The sequence below is a fragment of the Oncorhynchus mykiss genome, chromosome 8, assembly GCF_057628025.1.
Source record: "Oncorhynchus mykiss isolate SJ-2025 chromosome 8, ASM5762802v1, whole genome shotgun sequence".
In the NCBI taxonomy this organism is placed as follows: domain Eukaryota; kingdom Metazoa; phylum Chordata; class Actinopteri; order Salmoniformes; family Salmonidae; genus Oncorhynchus; species Oncorhynchus mykiss.
In genome coordinates, this window is record NC_143029.1 from 83,144,604 (window position 1) to 83,165,200 (window position 20,597).

A 20,597-nucleotide genomic window follows, 5' to 3' on the forward strand; every position below is an offset into this window, starting at 1 on the left:
GTATTTACTGTAGTTTCTATTTACTGTAGTCTGTATTTACTGTAGTTTGTATTTACTGTAGTCTGTATTTACTGTAGTCTGTATTTACTGTAGTTTGTATTTACTGTAGTCTGTATTTACTGTAGTTTGTATTTACTGTAGTCTGTATTTACTGTAGTTTGTATTTACTGTAGTCTGTATTTACTGTAGTCTGTATTTACTGTGTTTGCACGGCCTCTCCTTCTAAATGACTTATGGTATCAAGCCAACGGTCAGGTCAATGTACGGAACCAATCTGTGTTTTACTTCACTTCCCTTCCTGACTATCTTCCTCTTTTCCCCTCCGGCCTTGTTTTCCCTTTTTGCTTACTATGATTTACTCTACCGTGGCTGTGGTTACCGTGGTTACCGTGGCTGTGGTTACCGTGGCTGTGGTTGATTTACTTTACCGTGGCTGTGGTTAATTTACTTTACCGTGGCTGTGGTTGATTTACTTTACCGTGGCTGTGGTTGATTTACTTTACCGTGGCTGTGGTTACCGTGGCTGTGGTTGATTTACTTTACCGTGGCTGTGGTTGATTTACTCTACCGTGGCTGTGGTTGATTTACTTTACCGAGGCTGTGGTTGATTTACTTTACCGTGGCTGTGGTTGATTTACTTTACCGTGGCTGTGGTTGATTTACTTTACCGTGGCTGTGGTTACCGTGGCTGTGGTTGATTTACTTTACCGTGGCTGTGGTTACCGTGGCTGTGGTTGATTATATACCATCTCCTTAACACCCCACAAAGTAAAATACTGCACTCATAACCTACTGATATCCTACTGTATGAAACACAGGTAAAATACTGTGCTCATAACCTACCTATATCCTACTGTATGAAACGCAGGTAAAATACTGCACTCATAACCTACTGATATCCTACTGTATGAAACACAGGTAAAATACTGCTCTCATAACCTACTGATATCCTACTGTATGAAACGCAGGTAAAATACTGTGCTCATAACCTACTGATATCCTACTGTATGAAACACAGGTAAAATACTGCTCTCATAACCTACTGATATCCTACTGTATGAAACGCAGGTAAAATACTGCACTCATAACCTACTGATATCCTACTGTATGAAACACAGGTAAAATACTGCTCTCATAACCTACTGATATCCTACTGTATGAAACGCAGGTAAAATACTGCACTCATAACCTACTGATATCCTACTGTATGAAACACAGGTAAAATACTGCACTCATAACCTACTGATATACTACTGTATGAAACACAGGTAAAATACTGCGCTCATAACCTACTGATATCCTACTGTATGAAACGCAGGTAAAATACTGTGCTCATAACCTACTGATATCCTACTGTATGAAACACAGGTAAAATACTGCGCTCATAACCTACTGATATCCTACTGTATGAAACGCAGGTAAAATACTGCTCTCATAACCTACTGATATCCTACTGTATGAAACACAGGTAAAATACTGTGCTCATAACCTACTGATATCCTACTGTATGAAACACAGGTAAAATACTGCTCTCATAGCCTACTGATATCCTACTGTATGAAACACAGGTAAAATACTGCGCTCATAACCTACTGATATCCTACTGTATGAAACGCAGGTAAAATACTGCACTCATAACCTACTGATATCCTACTGTATGAAACACAGGTAAAATACTGCACTCATAACCTACTGATATCCTACTGTATGAAACACAGGTAAAATACTGCTCTCATAACCTACTGATATCCTACTGTATGAAACACAGGTAAAATACTGTGCTCATAACCTACTGATATCCTACTGTATGAAACACAGGTAAAATACTGCTCTCATAACCTACTGATATCCTACTGTATGAAACGCAGGTAAAATACTGTGCTCATAACCTACTGATATCCTACTGTATGAAACACAGGTAAAATACTGCTCTCATAACCTACTGATATCCTACTGTATGAAACGCAGGTAAAATACTGCACTCATAACCTACTGATATCCTACTGTATGAAACGCAGGTAAAATACTGTGCTCATAACCTACTGATATCCTACTGTATGAAACACAGGTAAAATACTGTGCTCATAACCTACTAATATCCTACTGTATGAAACGCAGGTAAAATACTGTGCTCATAACCTACTGATATCCTACTGTATGAAACACAGGTAAAATACTGCTCTCATAACCTACTGATATCCTACTGTATGAAACGCAGGTAAAATACTGCACTCATAACCTACTGATATCCTACTGTATGAAACACAGGTAAAATACTGCTCTCATAACCTACTGATATCCTACTGTATGAAACGCAGGTAAAATACTGCGCTCATAACCTACTGATATCCTACTGTATGAAACGCAGGTAAAATACTGCACTCATAACCTACTGATATCCTACTGTATGAAACACAGGTAAAATACTGTGCTCATAACCTACTGATATCCTACTGTATGAAACACAGGTAAAATACTGCACTCATAACCTACTGATATCCTACTGTATGAAACACAGGTAAAATACTGTGCTCATAACCTACTGATATCCTACTGTATGAAACACAGGTAAAATACTGTGCTCATAACCTACTGATATCCTACTGTATGAAACGCAGGTAAAATACTGTGCTCATAACCTACTGATATCCTACTGTATGAAACACAGGTAAAATACTGCACTCATAACCTACTGATATCCTACTGTATGAAACACAGGTAAAATACTGTGCTCATAACCTACTGATATCCTACTGTATGAAACACAGGTAAAATACTGCACTCATAACCTACTGATATCCTACTGTATGAAACGCAGGTAAAATACGGCACTCATAACCTACTGATATCCTACTGTATGAAACACAGGTAAAATACTGCACTCATAACCTACTGATATCCTACTGTATGAAACACAGGTAAAATACTGTGCTCATAACCTACTGATATCCTACTGTATGAAACACAGGTAAAATACTGCACTCATAACCTACTGATATCCTACTGTATGAAACGCAGGTAAAATACGGCACTCATAACCTACTGATATCCTACTGTATGAAATGCAGGTAAAATACTGCACTCATAACCTACTGACATCCTACTGTATGAAACGCAGGTAAAATACTGCTCTCATAACCTACTAATATCCTACTGTATGAAACACAGGTAAAATACTGCTCTCATAACCTACTGATATCCTACTGTATGAAACACAGGTAAAATACTGTGCTCATAACCTACTGATATCCTACTGTATGAAACGCAGGTAAAATACTGTGCTCATAACCTACTGATATCCTACTGTATGAAACGCAGGTCAAATACGGCACTCATAACCTACTGATATCCTACTGTATGAAACACAGGTAAAATACTGTGCTCATAACCTACTGAGATCCTACTGTATGAAACGCAGGTAAAATACTGCACTCATAACCTACTGATATCCTACTGTATGAAACGCAGGTAAAATACTGTGCTCATAACCTACTGAGATCCTACTGTATGAAACACAGGTAAAATACTGTGCTCATAACCTAGTGAGATCCTACTGTATGAAACACAGGTAAAATACTGTGCTCATAACCTACTGATATCCTACTGTATGAAACACAGGTAAAATACTGCGCTCATAACCTACTGATATCCTACTGTATGAAACGCAGGTAAAATACTGCACTCATAACCTACTGATATCCTACTGTATGAAACACAGGTAAAATACTGTGCTCATAACCTACTGATATCCTACTGTATGAAACACAGGTAAAATACTGCACTCATAACCTACTGATATCCTACTGTATGAAACACAGGTAAAATACTGTGCTCATAACCTACTGATATCCTACTGTATGAAACACAGGTAAAATACTGTGCTCATAACCTACTGATATCCTACTGTATGAAACGCAGGTAAAATACTGTGCTCATAACCTACTGATATCCTACTGTATGAAACACAGGTAAAATACTGCACTCATAACCTACTGATATCCTACTGTATGAAACACAGGTAAAATACTGTGCTCATAACCTACTGATATCCTACTGTATGAAACACAGGTAAAATACTGCACTCATAACCTACTGATATCCTACTGTATGAAACGCAGGTAAAATACGGCACTCATAACCTACTAATATCCTACTGTATGAAACACAGGTAAAATACTGCACTCATAACCTACTGATATCCTACTGTATGAAACACAGGTAAAATACTGTGCTCATAACCTACTGATATCCTACTGTATGAAACACAGGTAAAATACTGCACTCATAACCTACTGATATCCTACTGTATGAAATGCAGGTAAAATACGGCACTCATAACCTACTGATATCCTACTGTATGAAATGCAGGTAAAATACTGCACTCATAACCTACTGACATCCTACTGTATGAAACGCAGGTAAAATACTGCTCTCATAACCTACTAATATCCTACTGTATGAAACACAGGTAAAATACTGCTCTCATAACCTACTGATATCCTACTGTATGAAACACAGGTAAAATACTGTGCTCATAACCTACTGATATCCTACTGTATGAAACGCAGGTAAAATACTGTGCTCATAACCTACTGATATCCTACTGTATGAAACGCAGGTAAAATACTGTGCTCATAACCTACTGAGATCCTACTGTATGAAACACAGGTAAAATACTGCGCTCATAACCTACTGAGATCCTACTGTATGAAACGCAGGTAAAATACTGTGCTCATAACCTACTGATATCCTACTGTATGAAACACAGGTAAAATACTGCTCTCATAACCTACTGATATCCTACTGTATGAAACACAGGTAAAATACTGTGCTCATAACCTACTGATATCCTACTGTATGAAACGCAGGTAAAATACTGTGCTCATAACCTACTGATATCCTACTGTATGAAACGCAGGTCAAATACGGCACTCATAACCTACTGATATCCTACTGTATGAAACACAGGTAAAATACTGTGCTCATAACCTACTGAGATCCTACTGTATGAAACGCAGGTAAAATACTGCACTCATAACCTACTGATATCCTACTGTATGAAACGCAGGTAAAATACTGTGCTCATAACCTACTGAGATCCTACTGTATGAAACACAGGTAAAATACTGTGCTCATAACCTACTGAGATCCTACTGTATGAAACGCAGGTAAAATACTGTGCTCATAACCTACTGAGATCCTACTGTATGAAACGCAGGTAAAATACTGTGCTCATAACCTACTGATATCCTACTGTATGAAACACAGGTAAAATACTGTGCTCATAACCTACTGATATCCTACTGTATGAAACGCAGGTAAAATACTGCACTCATAACCTACTAATATCCTACTGTATGAACCACAGGTAAAATACTGCTCTCATAACCTACTGATATCCTACTGTATGAAACACAGGTAAAATACTGTGCTCATAACCTACTGATATCCTACTGTATGAAACGCAGGTAAAATACTGTGCTCATAACCTACTGATATCCTACTGTATGAAACGCAGGTCAAATACGGCACTCATAACCTACTGATATCCTACTGTATGAAACACAGGTAAAATACTGTGCTCATAACCTACTGATATCCTACTGTATGAAACGCAGGTAAAATACTGCACTCATAACCTACTGATATCCTACTGTATGAAACGCAGGTAAAATACTGTGCTCATAACCTACTGAGATCCTACTGTATGAAACACAGGTAAAATACTGTGCTCATAACCTACTGAGATCCTACTGTATGAAACGCAGGTAAAATACTGTGCTCATAACCTACTGAGATCCTACTGTATGAAACGCAGGTAAAATACTGTGCTCATAACCTACTGATATCCTACTGTATGAAACACAGGTAAAATACTGTGCTCATAACCTACTGATATCCTACTGTATGAAACACAGGTAAAATACTGCACTCATAACCTACTGAGATCCTACTGTATGAAACGCAGGTAAAATACTGTGCTCATAACCTACTGATATCCTACTGTATGAAACACAGGTAAAATACTGCGCTCATAACCTACTGAAATCCTACTGTATGAAACGCAGGTAAAATACTGTGCTCATAACCTACTGATATCCTACTGTATGAAACACAGGTAAAATACTGCTCTCATAACCTACTGATATCCTACTGTATGAAACACAGGTAAAATACTGCACTCATAACCTACTGAGATCCTACTGTATGAAACACAGGTAAAATACTGCACTCATAACCTACTGAGATCCTTCTGTATGAAACGCAGGTAAAATACTGCTCTCATAACCTACTGATATCCTACTGTATGAAACACAGGTAAAATACTGCGCTCATAACCTACTGATATCCTACTGTATGAAACACAGGTAAAATACTGCACTCATAACCTACTGATATCCTACTGTATGAAACACAGGTAAAATACTGCTCTCATAACCTACTGATATCCTACTGTATGAAACGCAGGTAAAATACTGCACTCATAACCTACTGATATCCTACTGTATGAAACGCAGTTAAAATACTGCACTCATAACCTACTGATATCCTACTGTATGAAACGCAGGTAAAATACTGTGCTCATAACCTACTAAGATCCTACTGTATCAAACACAGGTAAAATACTGCACTCATAACCTACTGATATCCTACTGTATGAAACGCAGGTAAAATACTGCACTCATAACCTACTGATATCCTACTGTATGAAACACAGGTAAAATACTGTGCTCATAACCTACTGATATCCTACTGTATGAAACACAGGTAAAATACTGTGCTCATAACCTACTAAGATCCTACTGTATCAAACACAGGTAAAATACTGTACTCATAACCTACTGATATCCTACTGTATGAAACGCAGGTAAAATACTGTGCTCATAACCTACTGATATCCTACTGTATGAAACACAGGTAAAATACTGTACTCATAACCTACTGAGATCCTACTGTATGAAACACAGGTAAAATACTGTACTCATAACCTACTGATATCCTACTGTATGAAACACAGGTAAAATACTGCTCTCATAACCTACTGATATCCTACTGTATGAAACGCAGGTAAAATACTGTACTCATAACCTACTGAGATCCTACTGTATGAAACACAGGTAAAATACTGTACTCATAACCTACTGATATCCTACTGTATGAAACACAGGTAAAATACTGCTCTCATAACCTACTGATATCCTACTGTATGAAACACAGGTAAAATACTGTACTCATAACCTACTGAGATCCTACTGTATGAAACACAGGTAAAATACTGTACTCATAACCTACTGATATCCTACTGTATGAAACACAGGTAAAATACTGCTCTCATAACCTACTGAGATCCTTCTGTATGAAACACAGGTAAAATACTGCACTCATAACCTACTGATATCCTACTGTATGAAACACAGGTAAAATACTGCACTCATAACCTACTGATATCCTACTGTATGAAACGCAGGTAAAATACTGTGCTCATAACCTACTGATATCCTACTGTATGAAACACAGGTAAAATACTGCTCTCATAACCTACTGATATCCTACTGTATGAAACGCAGGTAAAATACTGTGCTCATAACCTACTGATATCCTACTGTATGAAACACAGGTAAAATACTGTGCTCATAACCTACTGAGATCCTTCTGTATGAAACACAGGTAAAATACTGCACTCATAACCTACTGATATCCTACTGTATGAAACACAGGTAAAATACTGCACTCATAACCTACTGATATCCTACTGTATGAAACGCAGGTAAAATACTGCTCTCATAACCTACTGAGATCCTACTGTATGAAACGCAGGTAAAATACGGCACTCATAACCTACTGATATCCTTCTGTATGAAACACATGTGGTCCGTCAACACTGGAGAGACACTGGGTGAGCAGGCTTTTGACACAACCCGGCTCAAACACACCAGAGTCAGCTTATCAAGGTCCTGTTGAGCAGCTGTTTTTTGTTTTTTTTACATTGTTGTGTGTTCGAGCAGGGCAGGAGCAAAAGCCTGCACCCTCTGTAGCTCCGCTGTAATCTCCTGGAGGAAGGTTGGCCACCCTGCTACATTGCAAGTACAGCCAAATAATTGATGTCTTTATTAAATAATTCCCTCTTTCACTGAAGCGGGGATCAAATGGTTAAGGTGGGTAATTCGTGAGGGCCGGTTGAACGTTATTTTAGGACTTTGGACATGGTGACATTAATACATGCTAATAGCTGAATAGTTGATCCTTAAGAGTCCGTTGAAGCACCAATGTGTCAATCTGAGTAACATAATAAAAACATCCCCATCAGAGAGATGTTTGTTTTGCATATGGGCTGCGTCTCCATCCACCACATCCGCTTAGGTTAGACTTCCTCATCTGTGGTGCAAGGTGGCCGAGCTACAGCTGTGTTCGTCAGACCATGAGAGACACACAAACTCTCTGGAAAGGGGGAGACTCTTACGAATACTATTGTGTTCTCCATTTTACTCTACGACCCCGACAAGTATCATGGGACACATCTGAAAGTAACCCATACAAACCTCTGTCTGTCTCTCATGCTCTGTCTCTGTCTCTCATGCTCGGTGAAAGTAACCCATACAAACCTCTGTCTCTGTTTCTCATGCTCTGTCTGTCTCTCATGCTCGGTGAAAGTAACCCATACAAACCGCCCACAAACAGTTTGATTATTTGAGGGTAAAGTAGCTAGATAACCAGCCAAAGTACACTGTTTTGAATTGGCTTTTTAGTTAGTCTGTATATAATAATTGTACCTGCTGTGCAAATGTCTCTCTCTCATGCTCTGTCTCTCATGCTGTCTCTCATGCTCTCTCGCTCTCATGCTCTGTCTCTCATGCTCTGTCTCTCATGCTCTGTCTCTCATGCTCTGTCTCTCATGCTGTCTCTCATGCTCTCTCGCTCTCATGCTCTGTCTCTCATGCTCTCTCGCTCTCATGCTCTGTCTTTCATGCTCTGTCTCTCATGCTCTCTCGCTCTCATGCTCTGTCTCTCATGCTCTCTCGCTCTCATGCTCTGTCTCTCATGCTCTGTCTCTCATGCTCTGTCTCTCATGCTCTCTCTCATGCTCTCTCGCTCTCATGCTCTGTCTCTCATGCTCTGTCTCTCATGCTCTGTCTCTCATGCTCTGTCTCTCATGCTCTCTGTCTCTCATGCTCTCTGTCTCATGCTCTGTCTCTCATGCTCTGTCTCTCATGCTCTGTCTCTCATGCTTTGTCTCTGTCTCTCATGCTTTGTCTCTGTCTCTCATGCTCTCTGTCTCTCATGCTCTGTCTCTCATGCTCTGTCTCTCATGCTCTGTCTCTCATGCTCTGTCTCTCATGCTCTGTCTCTCATGCTCTCTCGCTCTCATGCTCTGTCTCTCATGCTCTGTCTCTCATGCTCTCTCTCATGCTCTCTCTCATGCTCTGTCTCTCATGCTCTGTCTCTCATGCTCTGTCTCTCATGCTCTGTCTCTCATGCTCTCTGTCTCTCATGCTCTGTCTCTCATGCTCTGTCTCTCATGCTCTGTCTCTCATGCTTTGTCTCTGTCTCTCATGCTCTCTGTCTCTCATGCTCTGTCTCTCATGCTCTGTCTCTCATGCTCTGTCTCTCATGCTCTGTCTCTCATGCTCTGTCTCTCATGCTCTGTCTCTCATGCTTTGTCTCTGTCTCTCATGCTCTCCGTAGGTGTAAGACTGATACAGTTCTGATCAGAGTAGACTAATTGTTTGATATGGTGATTTTTTTTTGCGTGACTTTTTATTTTTTTCCTTGTCCATTCAGACAATTTAAATCTCTATTATTCTTGTCCATTTGTTTGTTTGTTTCTTACTTGCCCAAGGCAAGCGGACAAGCGTTTTATGTCGATCCCTGTCAGTCAAGTGTTCACCAACACGTCTATTACTAACCCATGGTGGTTTAGTGACACACTTGAGAAAAGGGGAATTTGAGACTGTGTTGTCATTTAAAAAAGGTCCTGACCTGCACCTGATGATGTTAGGATTCATTCTGTAGTGCCCGGAGTTATTCCTCATCAGGTAAACTATTCATTACGCTGTCTGTCCGTTCTGTTTCTCTCTCTCGAGTTTGTGTGGCTCACGTCAACATTAAGACAAGTCATTCATGTATTTAGGGCTCCTGAGTGGCGCAGCGGTCTAAGGCACTCCATCTCAGTGTTAGAGGTGTCGCTACGGATCCTGGTTCGATCTCGGGCTGCATCACAAACGGCCCTGTTCGGGAGTCCCATAGGGCGGTGCACAATTGGCCCAGTGCCATCCGGGGTAGGCTGTCATTGTAAAATTAAAAATCTAATTTACCAACCAATATCTCTCTCCTCTCCTCTCCTCTCCTCTCCTCTCCTCTCCTCTCCTCTCCTCCAGACTGTTTCTCTGCCGGGTCAGGGTGGTCGTCCTGAGTCTCCTGTCTACACTAACCTGCAGGAGCTGAAGATCTCTGGGACCAGCCTGCCCCCCGACCCCTCCAACTTCCCACAGCATGTCCTGGGGGACTGGGAGGCCCACAAGGTCTGTACTACTACCGTCATGGATTGTGTAGCTTCGCTATCGTCTCTGGGTGCGTCCCAAATGGAACCCTATTACATATTTAGTGCACTACAGGGCCCATAGGGCTCTGGTCAAAAGTAGTGCACTAAATGGGGAGTAGGGTGCCATTTGGGAATGATTCTATATGATGTTGTCTGATCTGTGTTTATATGTCATTTGACTGTTTTTAACCACGAGCCGAAGACAAATGTCAATTTGATTAAATGTTGTAATGGACAAAGATTTTGAATTCCTTTTGAAGGACCAGAGCGGCAGACAGTTCTACTTCAACCGTTCCACCCAGGAGAGGACATGGAAACCTCCCCGAGCCAGAGACGCCAGTAGTGGCAGCAGCCGGGGGGAATCCCACAGCAATAGCACTGGGGAGACGGAGGTATGTACTGGGACATGTGTTGGAAACACACGCACGCTCGCACACACACACACGCACACACACACTTACTCAAACACACACACGCTCGCGCACACACACACACACTTACTCAAACACACACGCTCACACTTACTCAAACACACACACTTACACACACACACACACACACACACACACACACACACACACACACACACACACAGTTACTCAAGCACACACTTAGGTACAGAAACAAGCAAATTCAAGCACATTTATGAAAAGTCATGAGGTGTATGTGCTTGTGTTCTCAAACACATTAGACAGAAAGAATCACTGCTGCAGGATCACAGTACATTTTGTTCTCTAGAATGATGATAATAGCACCACACTGCCACCTTGTGGCCAGATGCAGTCGGTGCTCCTCAAACTGTGAAACTGGTCCCATCCTCATTAGTTTGCTGTTACTGCAGCAGTAGATGTTTGTATTCTGCAGTATCCTCTGTCTGGCCACACCCAGTAACCGTGTTCAGACTGAGTCGGGTGCTTCGATGTTCCTGCCGTCTTCAACTCTCTGTGCTTTCACACCCCTGGGTTCAAGTACTATTTGAAGTCATTTTTTTTTTTTAAATGTACCTGTGCTTGATTTAATTTTCCTGCCTTAATGCACTTTAAGGGAAACTCCACTCAAATACAATCTCTTGACATTTTCTTCATTTATCCAGTGATGATAAAACCCACAAGTGTTTTGCGTGTCAGCAGTCAAGGTTTTAAGATATCGGACTTTCAAGAAGTGAAGTGTCACCGACCACGTCATCATGACGATGAAGACGACATGCAGTACATTTTGGGACTGTATCAGTGGACTAATGAAGAAAATACAGAAACTATTTTTAAGCTGAGTTTTTGAGCGGAGTTTTTCTTTAAAGGTGTACTTCAGGCCTCCCCGTGACGGATCATCTAAACATCTAGGCCTCGTTTCCCAGCTGTGATGTAACTTAAAGGGATCATCTAAACATCTAGGCCTCGTTTCCCAGCTGTGATGTAACTTAAAGGGATCATCTAAACATCTAGGCCTCGTTTCCCAGCTGTGATGTAACTTAAAGGGATCATCTAAACATCTAGGCCTCGTTTCCCAGCTGTGATGTAACTTAAAGGGATCATCTAAACATCTAGGCCTCGTTTCCCAGCTGTGATGTAACTTAAAGGGATCATCTAAACATCTAGGCCTCGTTTCCCAGCTGTGATGTAACTTAAAGGGATCATCTAAACATCTAGGCCTCGTTTCCCAGCTGTGATGTAACTTAAAGGGATCATCTAAACATCTAGGCCTCGTTTCCCAGCTGTGATGTAACTTAAAGGGATCATCTAAACATCTAGGCCTCGTTTCCCAGCTGTGATGTAACTTAAAGGGATCATCTAAACATCTAGGCCTCGTTTCCCAGCTGTGATGTAACTTAAAGGGATCATCTAAACATCTAGGCCTCGTTTCCCAGCTGTGATGTAACTTAAAGGGATCATCTAAACATCTAGGCCTCGTTTCCCAGCTGTGATGTAACTTAAAGGGATCATCTAAACATCTAGGCCTCGTTTCCCAGCTGTGATGTAACTTAAAGGGATCATCTAAACATCTAGGCCTCGTTTCCCAGTTGTGATGTAACTTAAAGGGGTACTTCAGGATTTTGGCAATGAGGCCCTTTTATCTTCCTCCCCAGAGTCAGATGAACTTGTGGATACAATTTGTATGTCTCTGTGACCAGTACGAAGCCAGTTAAAGGGGCCTCATTGCCAACATCCCAGACGAGAACAGATGTTCCAGTATTTGAACCCAGGACTGGTGCTTTACTGTGTTGTAAATGTCTCGTTCTTAGAGGACTGTGATTCATGATGACTGCTGATTGGTGCTTTCTATTCTCTGTGCATACGTAATTCAATGGTGATTGGTCCTTCTCTCGCTCTATTTATCTCTGACCCTCTCTCCCTCCCTCTCTCTCTTTCTCTCTGCCTCTCCCTCCCTGTCCCGTTTCCCTCCCTGTCCCGTTTCCCTCCCTTTCCCGTTTCCCTCCCTGTCCCGTTTCCCTCCCTGTCCCGTTTCCCTCTCTGTCCCGTTTCCCTCCCTGTCCCGTTTCCCTCCCTGTCCCGTTTCCCTCCCTGTCCCGTTTTTCTCCCTGTCCCGTTTCCCTCTCTGTCCCGTTTCCCTCTCTGTCCTGTTTCCCTCCCTCTCCCTCCCTGTCCCGTTTCCCTCCCTCTCTGTCCCGTTTCCCTCTCTGTCCCGTTTCCCTCCCTGTCCCGTTTCCCTCCCTCTCCCTCTCTGTCCCGTTTCCCTCCCTCTCTCCCTCTCTGTCCCGTTTCCCTCCCTGTCCCGTTTCCCTCCCTCTCCCATTTCCCTCTCTGTCCCGTTTCCCTCCCTCTCCCGTTTCCCTCTCTGTCCCGTTTCCCTCCCTCTCCCGTTTCCCTCTCTGTCCTGTTTCCCTCCCTGTCCCGTTTCCCTCCCTGTCCCGTTTCCCTCCCTCTCCCTCCCTGTCCCGTTTCCCTCCCTCTCTGTCCCGTTTCCCTCTCTGTCCCGTTTCCCTCCCTGTCCCGTTTCCCTCCCTCTCCCTCTCTGTCCCGTTTCCCTCCCTCTCTCCCTCTCTGTCCCGTTTCCCTCCCTGTCCCGTTTCCCTCCCTCTCCCATTTCCCTCTCTGTCCCGTTTCCCTCCCTCTCCCGTTTCCCTCTCTGTCCTGTTTCCCTCCCTGTCCCGTTTCCCTCCCTGTCCCGTTTCCCTACCTCTCTGTCCCGTTTCCCTCCCTCTCTCACTCCCTCTCTGTCCCGTTTCCCTCCCTCTCCCTCCCTGTCCCGTTTCCCTCCCTCTCCCGTTTCCCTCTCTCTCCTCCCTCTCCCGTTTCCCTCCCTCTCTCTCTCCTCCCTCTCTCTCTCCTCCCTCTCCCGTTTCCCTCCTCTCCTGTTTCCCTCTGTCCCGTTTCCCTCCCTCTCTGTCCCGTTTCCCTCCCTCTCCCGTTTCCCTCTCTCTCGCTCTCTCCCTCTCTGTCCCATTTCCCTCTCTCTCTCCTCCCTCTCCCAATTTCCCTCCCTCTCTCTCTCCTCCCTCTCCCGTTTCCCTCCCTGTCCTGTTTCCCTCCCTCTCTCCCTCTCTGTCCTGTTTCCCTCCCTCTCTCTCTCCCTCTCTGTCCCGTTTCCCTCCCTCTCTCTCTCCCTCTCTGTCCCGTTTCCCTCTCTCCTCCCTCTCCCGTTTCCCTCTCTCTCCTCCCTCTCCCGTTTCCCTCCCTCTCCCGTTTCCCTCCCTAATCATAGACGACTCCGCCGCTCTCTCTCTCCCCGTCCTTCCTTCCTCTCCTCTCGCTGTCCATTGGTCCGTTCCAGCCTCTGTTGTTGGAGGACAACTGCCACAGCACGTATTCTAGCCAATCAGACAGCCAGTACGGCTACCCGCCCCGGGGTTGGTCAGAAGAGCTGGATGAGCATGGACACACTCTGTATGTCAGTGATTATACTAATGAGAAGGTACCGGGGTCTCTTTCTGTTGATCTCTCTCTTTCTGTTGATCTCTCTCTCTCTGTTGATCTCTCTCTCTCTGTTGATCTCTCTCTCTCTGTTGATCTCTTTCTCTCTATTGATCTCTCTCTCTCTATTGATCTCTCTCTATTGATCTCTCTCTCTATTGATCTCTCTCTCTCTATTGATCTCTCTCTCGCTATTGATCTCTCTCTCTATTGATCTCTCTCTCTGTTGATCTCTCTCTCTGTTGATCTCTATTGATCTCTATTTATCTCTCTTGATCGCTCTCTTTCTCTTGATCTCTCTCTTTCTCTTGATCTCTCTCTTTCTCTTGATCTCTTTCTATCTTGGTCTCTTTCTATCTTGGTCTCTTTCTATCTTGGTCTCTTTCTATCTTGGTCTCTCTCTCTATCTTGGTCTCTCTATATATCTTGGTCTCTCTCTATCTTGGTCTCTCTCTCTATCTTGGTCTCTCTCTCTTGATCTCTCTCTCTATCTTGGTCTCTCTCTCTTGATCTCTCTTGATCTCTCTTGATCTCTCTTGCTCTCTTGATCTCTCTTGATCTCTCTTGCTCTCTTGATCTCTTTTGCTCTCTTGATCTCTCTTGCTCTCTTGATCTCTCTTGCTCTCTTGATCTCTCTCGCTCTCTTGATCTCTCGCTCTCTTGATCTCTCTCTATTAGAGGTTGACCGATTAATCGGGATGGCCGATTAATTAGGGCCGATTTCAAGTTTTCATAACAATCATGCCGATTTTATTTTTTTATTTTTTTATTTAACTTGGCAAGTCAGTTAAGAACTCATTCTTATTTTCAATGACGGCCTAGGAACGGTGGTTTAACTGCCTGTTCAGGGGCAGAACGACAGATTTTCATCTTGTCAGCTCGGGGGATCCAATCTTGCAACCTTACAGTTAACTAGTCCAACGCAATAACGACCTGCCTCTCTCTCGTTGCACTCCACAACGCGAATGCAGTAAGCCAAGGTAAGTTGCTAGCTAGCATTAAACTTATCTTATAAAAAACAAGCAATCATAATCACTAGTTAACTACACATGGTTGATGATATTACTAGATATTATCTAGCGTGTCCTGAGTTGCATATAATCTGACTGAGCATACAAGTATCTAAGTATCTGACTGAGCGGTGGTAGGCAGAAGCAGGCGCGTAAACATTAATTCAAACAGCACTTTCGTGCGTTTTGCCAGCAGCTCTTCGTTGTGCGCAAAGCATTGTGCTGTTTATGACTTAAAGCCTATCAACTCCCGAGATGAGGCTGGTGTGACCGAAGTGAAATGGCTGGCTAGTTAGCGCACGCTAATAGCGTTTCAAACGTCACTCGCTCTGAGCCTGTGGTTGTTTCCTGCTTCAATGGTGGCTGTTGGCGTTGTGTTGTTGGTTCAAGCCCAGGGAGGAGCGAGGAGAGGGACGGAAGCTATACTGTTACACTGGCAATACTAAAGTGCCTATAAGAACATCCAATAGTCAAAGGTTAATGAAATACAAATGGTATAGAGAGAAATAGTCCTATAATTCCTATAATAACTACAACCTAAAACTTCTTACCTGGGAGTATTGAAGACTCATGTTAAAAGGAACCACCAGCTTTCATATGTTCTCATGTTCTGAGTAAGGAACTTGCACATATTGCACTTTTACGTTCTTCTCCAATAATCGGTATCGGTGTTGAAAAAACATAATCGGTCGACCTCTACTCTCTATTGATCTTTCTCGCTCTCTCTTGCTTGCTCTATTGATCTCTAACACTAGTGATCTCTCTCTCTTGATCGCTCTCTTTCTTGATCTCTCTCTTGATCTCTCTATCGCTCTCTCTCTTGATCTCCCTCTCTCTTGATCTCTCGCTCACTATTGATTTCTCTTGATCGCTCTATTTTTCTTAATCTCTCTTTCCCTCTCTCTTGATTCTCTCTGTATTGATCTCTCTCTCTCTCTCTATTGATCTCTCTCTCTCTGTTGATCTCTCTCTCTCTATTGATCTCTCTCTATTGATCTCTCTCTATTGATCTCTCTCTCTATTGATCTCTCTCTCTCTATTGATCTCTCTCTCTATTGATCTCTCTCTCTCTATTGATCTCTCTCTATTGATCTCTCTCTCTATTGATCTCACTCTCTCTATTGATCTCTCTCTCGCTATTGATCTCTCTCTCTATTGATCTCTCTCTCTGTTGATCTCTCTCTCTATTGATCTCTCTCTCTCTATTGATCTCTCTCTCTGTTGATCTCTCTCTCTCTATTGATCTCTCTCTCTCTGTTGATCTCTCTCTCTCTATTGATCTCTCTCTCTATTGATCTCTCTCTATTGATCTCTCTCTCTATTGATCTCTCTCTCTCTATTGATCTCTCTCTCTATTGATCTCTCTCTCTGTTGATCTCTCTCTCTCTATTGATCTCTCTCTCTCTATTGATCTCTCTCTCTCTATTGATCTCTCTCTCTATTGATCTCTCTCTCTATTGATCTCTCTCTCTCTATTGATCTCTCTCTCTCTATTGATCTCTCTCTCTCTATTGATCTCTCTCTATTGATCTCTCTCTCTATTGATCTCTCTCTCTATTGATCTCTCTCTCTATTGATCTCTCTCTCTCTATTGATCTCTCTCTCTCTATTGATCTCTCTCTCTCTATTGCTCTCTCTCTCTATTGATCTCTCTCTCTCTATTGATCTCTCTCTCTCTATTGATCTCTCTCTCTCTATTGATCTCTCTCTCTCTATTGATCTCTCTCTCTCTATTGCTCTCTCTCTCTATTGATCTCTCTCTCTATTGATCTCTCTCTCTCTATTGATCTCTCTCTCTCTATTGATCTCTCTCTCTATTGATCTCTCTCTCTATTGATCTCTCTCTCTCTATTGATCTCTCTCTCTCTATTGATCTCTCTCTCTCTATTGATCTCTCTCTCTCTATTGATCTCTCTCTCTCTATTGATCTCTCTCTCTCTATTGATCTCTCTCTCTCTATTGATCTCTCTCTCTCTATTGATCTCTCTCTCTATTGATCTCTCTCTCTATTGATCTCTCTCTCTGTTGATCTCTCTCTCTCTATTGATCTCTCTCTCTATTGATCTCTCTCTCTCTATTGATCTCTCTCTCTCTATTGATCTCTCTCTCTCTATTGATCTCTCTCTCTCTATTGATCTCTCTCTCTCTATTGCTCTCTCTCTCTATTGATCTCTCTCTCTCTATTGATCTCTCTCTCTCTATTGATCTCTCTCTCTCTATTGATCTCTCTCTCTCTATTGATCTCTCTCTCTCTATTGCTCTCTCTCTCTATTGATCTCTCTCTCTATTGATCTCTCTCTCTCTATTGATCTCTCTCTCTATTGATCTCTCTCTCTCTATTGATCTCTCTCTCTATTGATCTCTCTCTCTATTGATCTCTCTCTCTCTATTGATCTCTCTCTCTATTGATCTCTCTCTCTATTGATCTCTCTCTCTCTATTGATCTCTCTCTCTCTATTGATCTCTCTCTCTCTATTGATCTCTCTCTCTATTGATCTCTCTCTCTCTATTGATCTCTCTCTCTATTGATCTCTCTCTCTATTGATCTCTCTCTCTCTATTGATCTCTCTCTCTCTATTGATCTCTCTCTCTCTATTGATCTCTCTCTCTCTATTGATCTCTCTCTCTCTATTGATCTCTCTCTCTATTGATCTCTCTCTCTCTATTGATCTCTCTCTCTATTGCTCTCTCTCTCTATTGATCTCTCTCTCTATTGATCTCTCTCTCTCTATTGATCTCTCTCTCTATTGATCTCTCTCTCTATTGATCTCTCTCTCTCTATTGATCTCTCTCTCTCTATTGATCTCTCTCTCTCTATTGATCTCTCTCTCTCTATTGATCTCTCTCTCTCTATTGCTCTCTCTCTCTATTGATCTCTCTCTCTATTGATCTCTCTCTCTCTATTGATCTCTCTCTCTATTGATCTCTCTCTCTCTATTGATCTCTCTCTCTATTGATCTCTCTCTCTATTGATCTCTCTCTCTCTATTGCTCTCTCTCTCTATTGATCTCTCTCTCTATTGATCTCTCTCTCTCTATTGATCTCTCTCTCTGTTGATCTCTCTCTCTATTGATCTCTCTCTCTCTATTGATCTCTCTCTCTCTATTGATCTCTCTCTCTATTGATCTCTCTCTCTATTGATCTCTCTCTCTCTATTGATCTCTCTCTCTCTATTGCTCTCTCTCTCTATTGATCTCTCTCTCTATTGATCTCTCTCTCTCTATTGATCTCTCTCTCTCTATTGATCTCTCTCTCTCTATTGATCTCTCTCTCTATTGATCTCTCTCTCTCTATTGATCTCTCTCTCTCTATTGATCTCTCTCTATTGATCTCTCTCTCTATTGATCTCTCTCTCTATTGATCTCTCTCTCTCTATTGATCTCTCTCTCTCTATTGATCTCTCTCTATTGATCTCTCTCTCTATTGATCTCTCTCTCTCTATTGATCTCTCTCTATTGATCTCTCTCTCTATTGATCTCTCTCTCTCTATTGATCTCTCTCTATTGATCTCTCTCTATTGATCTCTCTCTATTGATCTCTCTCTATTGATCTCTCTCTATTGATCTCTCTCTATTGATCTCTCTCTCTATTGATCTCTCTCTCTCTATTGATCTCTCTCTCTCTATTGATCTCTCTCTATTGATCTCTCTCTATTGATCTCTCTCTATTGATCTCTCTCTATTGATCTCTCTCTATTGATCTCTCTCTATTGATCTCTCTCTCTATTGATCTCTCTCTCTCTATTGATCTCTCTCTCTCTATTGATCTCTCTCTATTGATCTCTCTCTCTATTGATCTCTCTCTCTATTGATCTCTCTCTCTCTATTGATCTCTCTCTCTCTATTGATCTCTCTCTATTGATCTCTCTCTCTATTGATCTCTCTCTCTGTTGATCTCTCTCTCTGTTGATCTCTCTCTCTATTGATCTCTCTCTATTGATCTCTCTCTCTATTGATCTCTCTCTCTCTATTGATCTCTCTCTCTCTATTGATCTCTCTCTCTCTATTGATCTCTCTCTCTCTATTGATCTCTCTCTCTCTATTGATCTCTCTCTCTCTATTGATCTCTCTCTCTATTGATCTCTCTCTCTCTATTGATCTCTCTCTCTCTATTGATCTCTCTCTCTCTATTGATCTCTCTCTCTCTATTGATCTCTCTCTCTATTGATCTCTCTCTCTCTATTGATCTCTCTCTCTCTATTGATCTCTCTCTCTATTGATCTCTCTCTCTATTGATCTCTCTCTCTCTCTATTGATCTCTCTCTCTCTATTGATCTCTCTCTCTATTGATCTCTCTCTCTATTGATCTCTCTCTCTCTATTGATCTCTCTCTCTATTGATCTCTCTCTCTATTGATCTCTCTCTCTGTTGATCTCTCTCTCTCTATTGATCTCTCTCTCTCTATTGATCTCTCTCTCTCTATTGATCTCTCTCTCTCTATTGATCTCTCTCTATTGATCTCTCTCTATTGATCTCTCTCTATTGATCTCTCTCTCTATTGATCTCTCTCTCTCTATTGATCTCTCTCTCTATTGATCTCTCTCTCTGTTGATCTCTCTCTCTCTATTGATCTCTCTCTCTCTATTGATCTCTCTCTCTCTATTGATCTCTCTCTCTCTATTGATCTCTCTCTCTCTATTGATCTCTCTCTCTCTATTGATCTCTCTCTCTCTATTGATCTCTCTCTCTCTATTGATCTCTCTCTCTCTATTGATCTCTCTCTCTCTATTGATCTCTCTCTCTATTGATCTCTCTCTCTCTATTGATCTCTCTCTCTATTGATCTCTCTCTCTATTGATCTCTCTCTCTCTATTGATCTCTCTCTCTATTGATCTCTCTCTCTGTTGATCTCTCTCTCTCTATTGATCTCTCTCTCTCTATTGATCTCTCTCTCTCTATTGATCTCTCTCTCTCTATTGATCTCTCTCTCTCTATTGATCTCTCTCTCTCTATTGATCTCTCTCTCTCTATTGATCTCTCTCTCTATTGATCTCTCTCTCTATTGATCTCTCTCTCTCTATTGATCTCTCTCTATTGATCTCTCTCTCTATTGATCTCTCTCTCTCTATTGATCTCTCTCTATTGATCTCTCTCTCTATTGATCTCTCTCTCTCTATTGATCTCTCTCTCTATTGATCTCTCTCTCTGTTGATCTCTCTCTCTCTATTGATCTCTCTCT

The 20,597-nt window shown here is 41.9% G+C and overlaps 1 protein-coding gene across 32 annotated transcripts in view; it reads left to right on the forward strand.

The window, feature by feature from the left end:
- Window positions 1–20,597, forward strand: part of LOC110530753 (rho GTPase-activating protein 12) — a 121,671-nt gene that overhangs the window by 61,519 nt on the left and 39,555 nt on the right. For 16 of the 32 annotated variants that reach the window (XM_036986464.2, XM_036986466.2, XM_036986462.2 and 13 more), the window contains 3 exons: window positions 10,377–10,520; window positions 10,801–10,932; window positions 14,201–14,410. In XM_036986464.2, the coding sequence (XP_036842359.2) occupies window positions 10,377–10,520; window positions 10,801–10,932; window positions 14,201–14,410 (486 nt within the window). The remainder of the gene's footprint in view (window positions 1–10,376; window positions 10,521–10,800; window positions 10,933–14,200; window positions 14,411–20,597) is intronic. The other 16 variants (XM_090182823.1, XM_090182833.1, XM_090182828.1 and 13 more) reach the window with 1 other exon arrangement.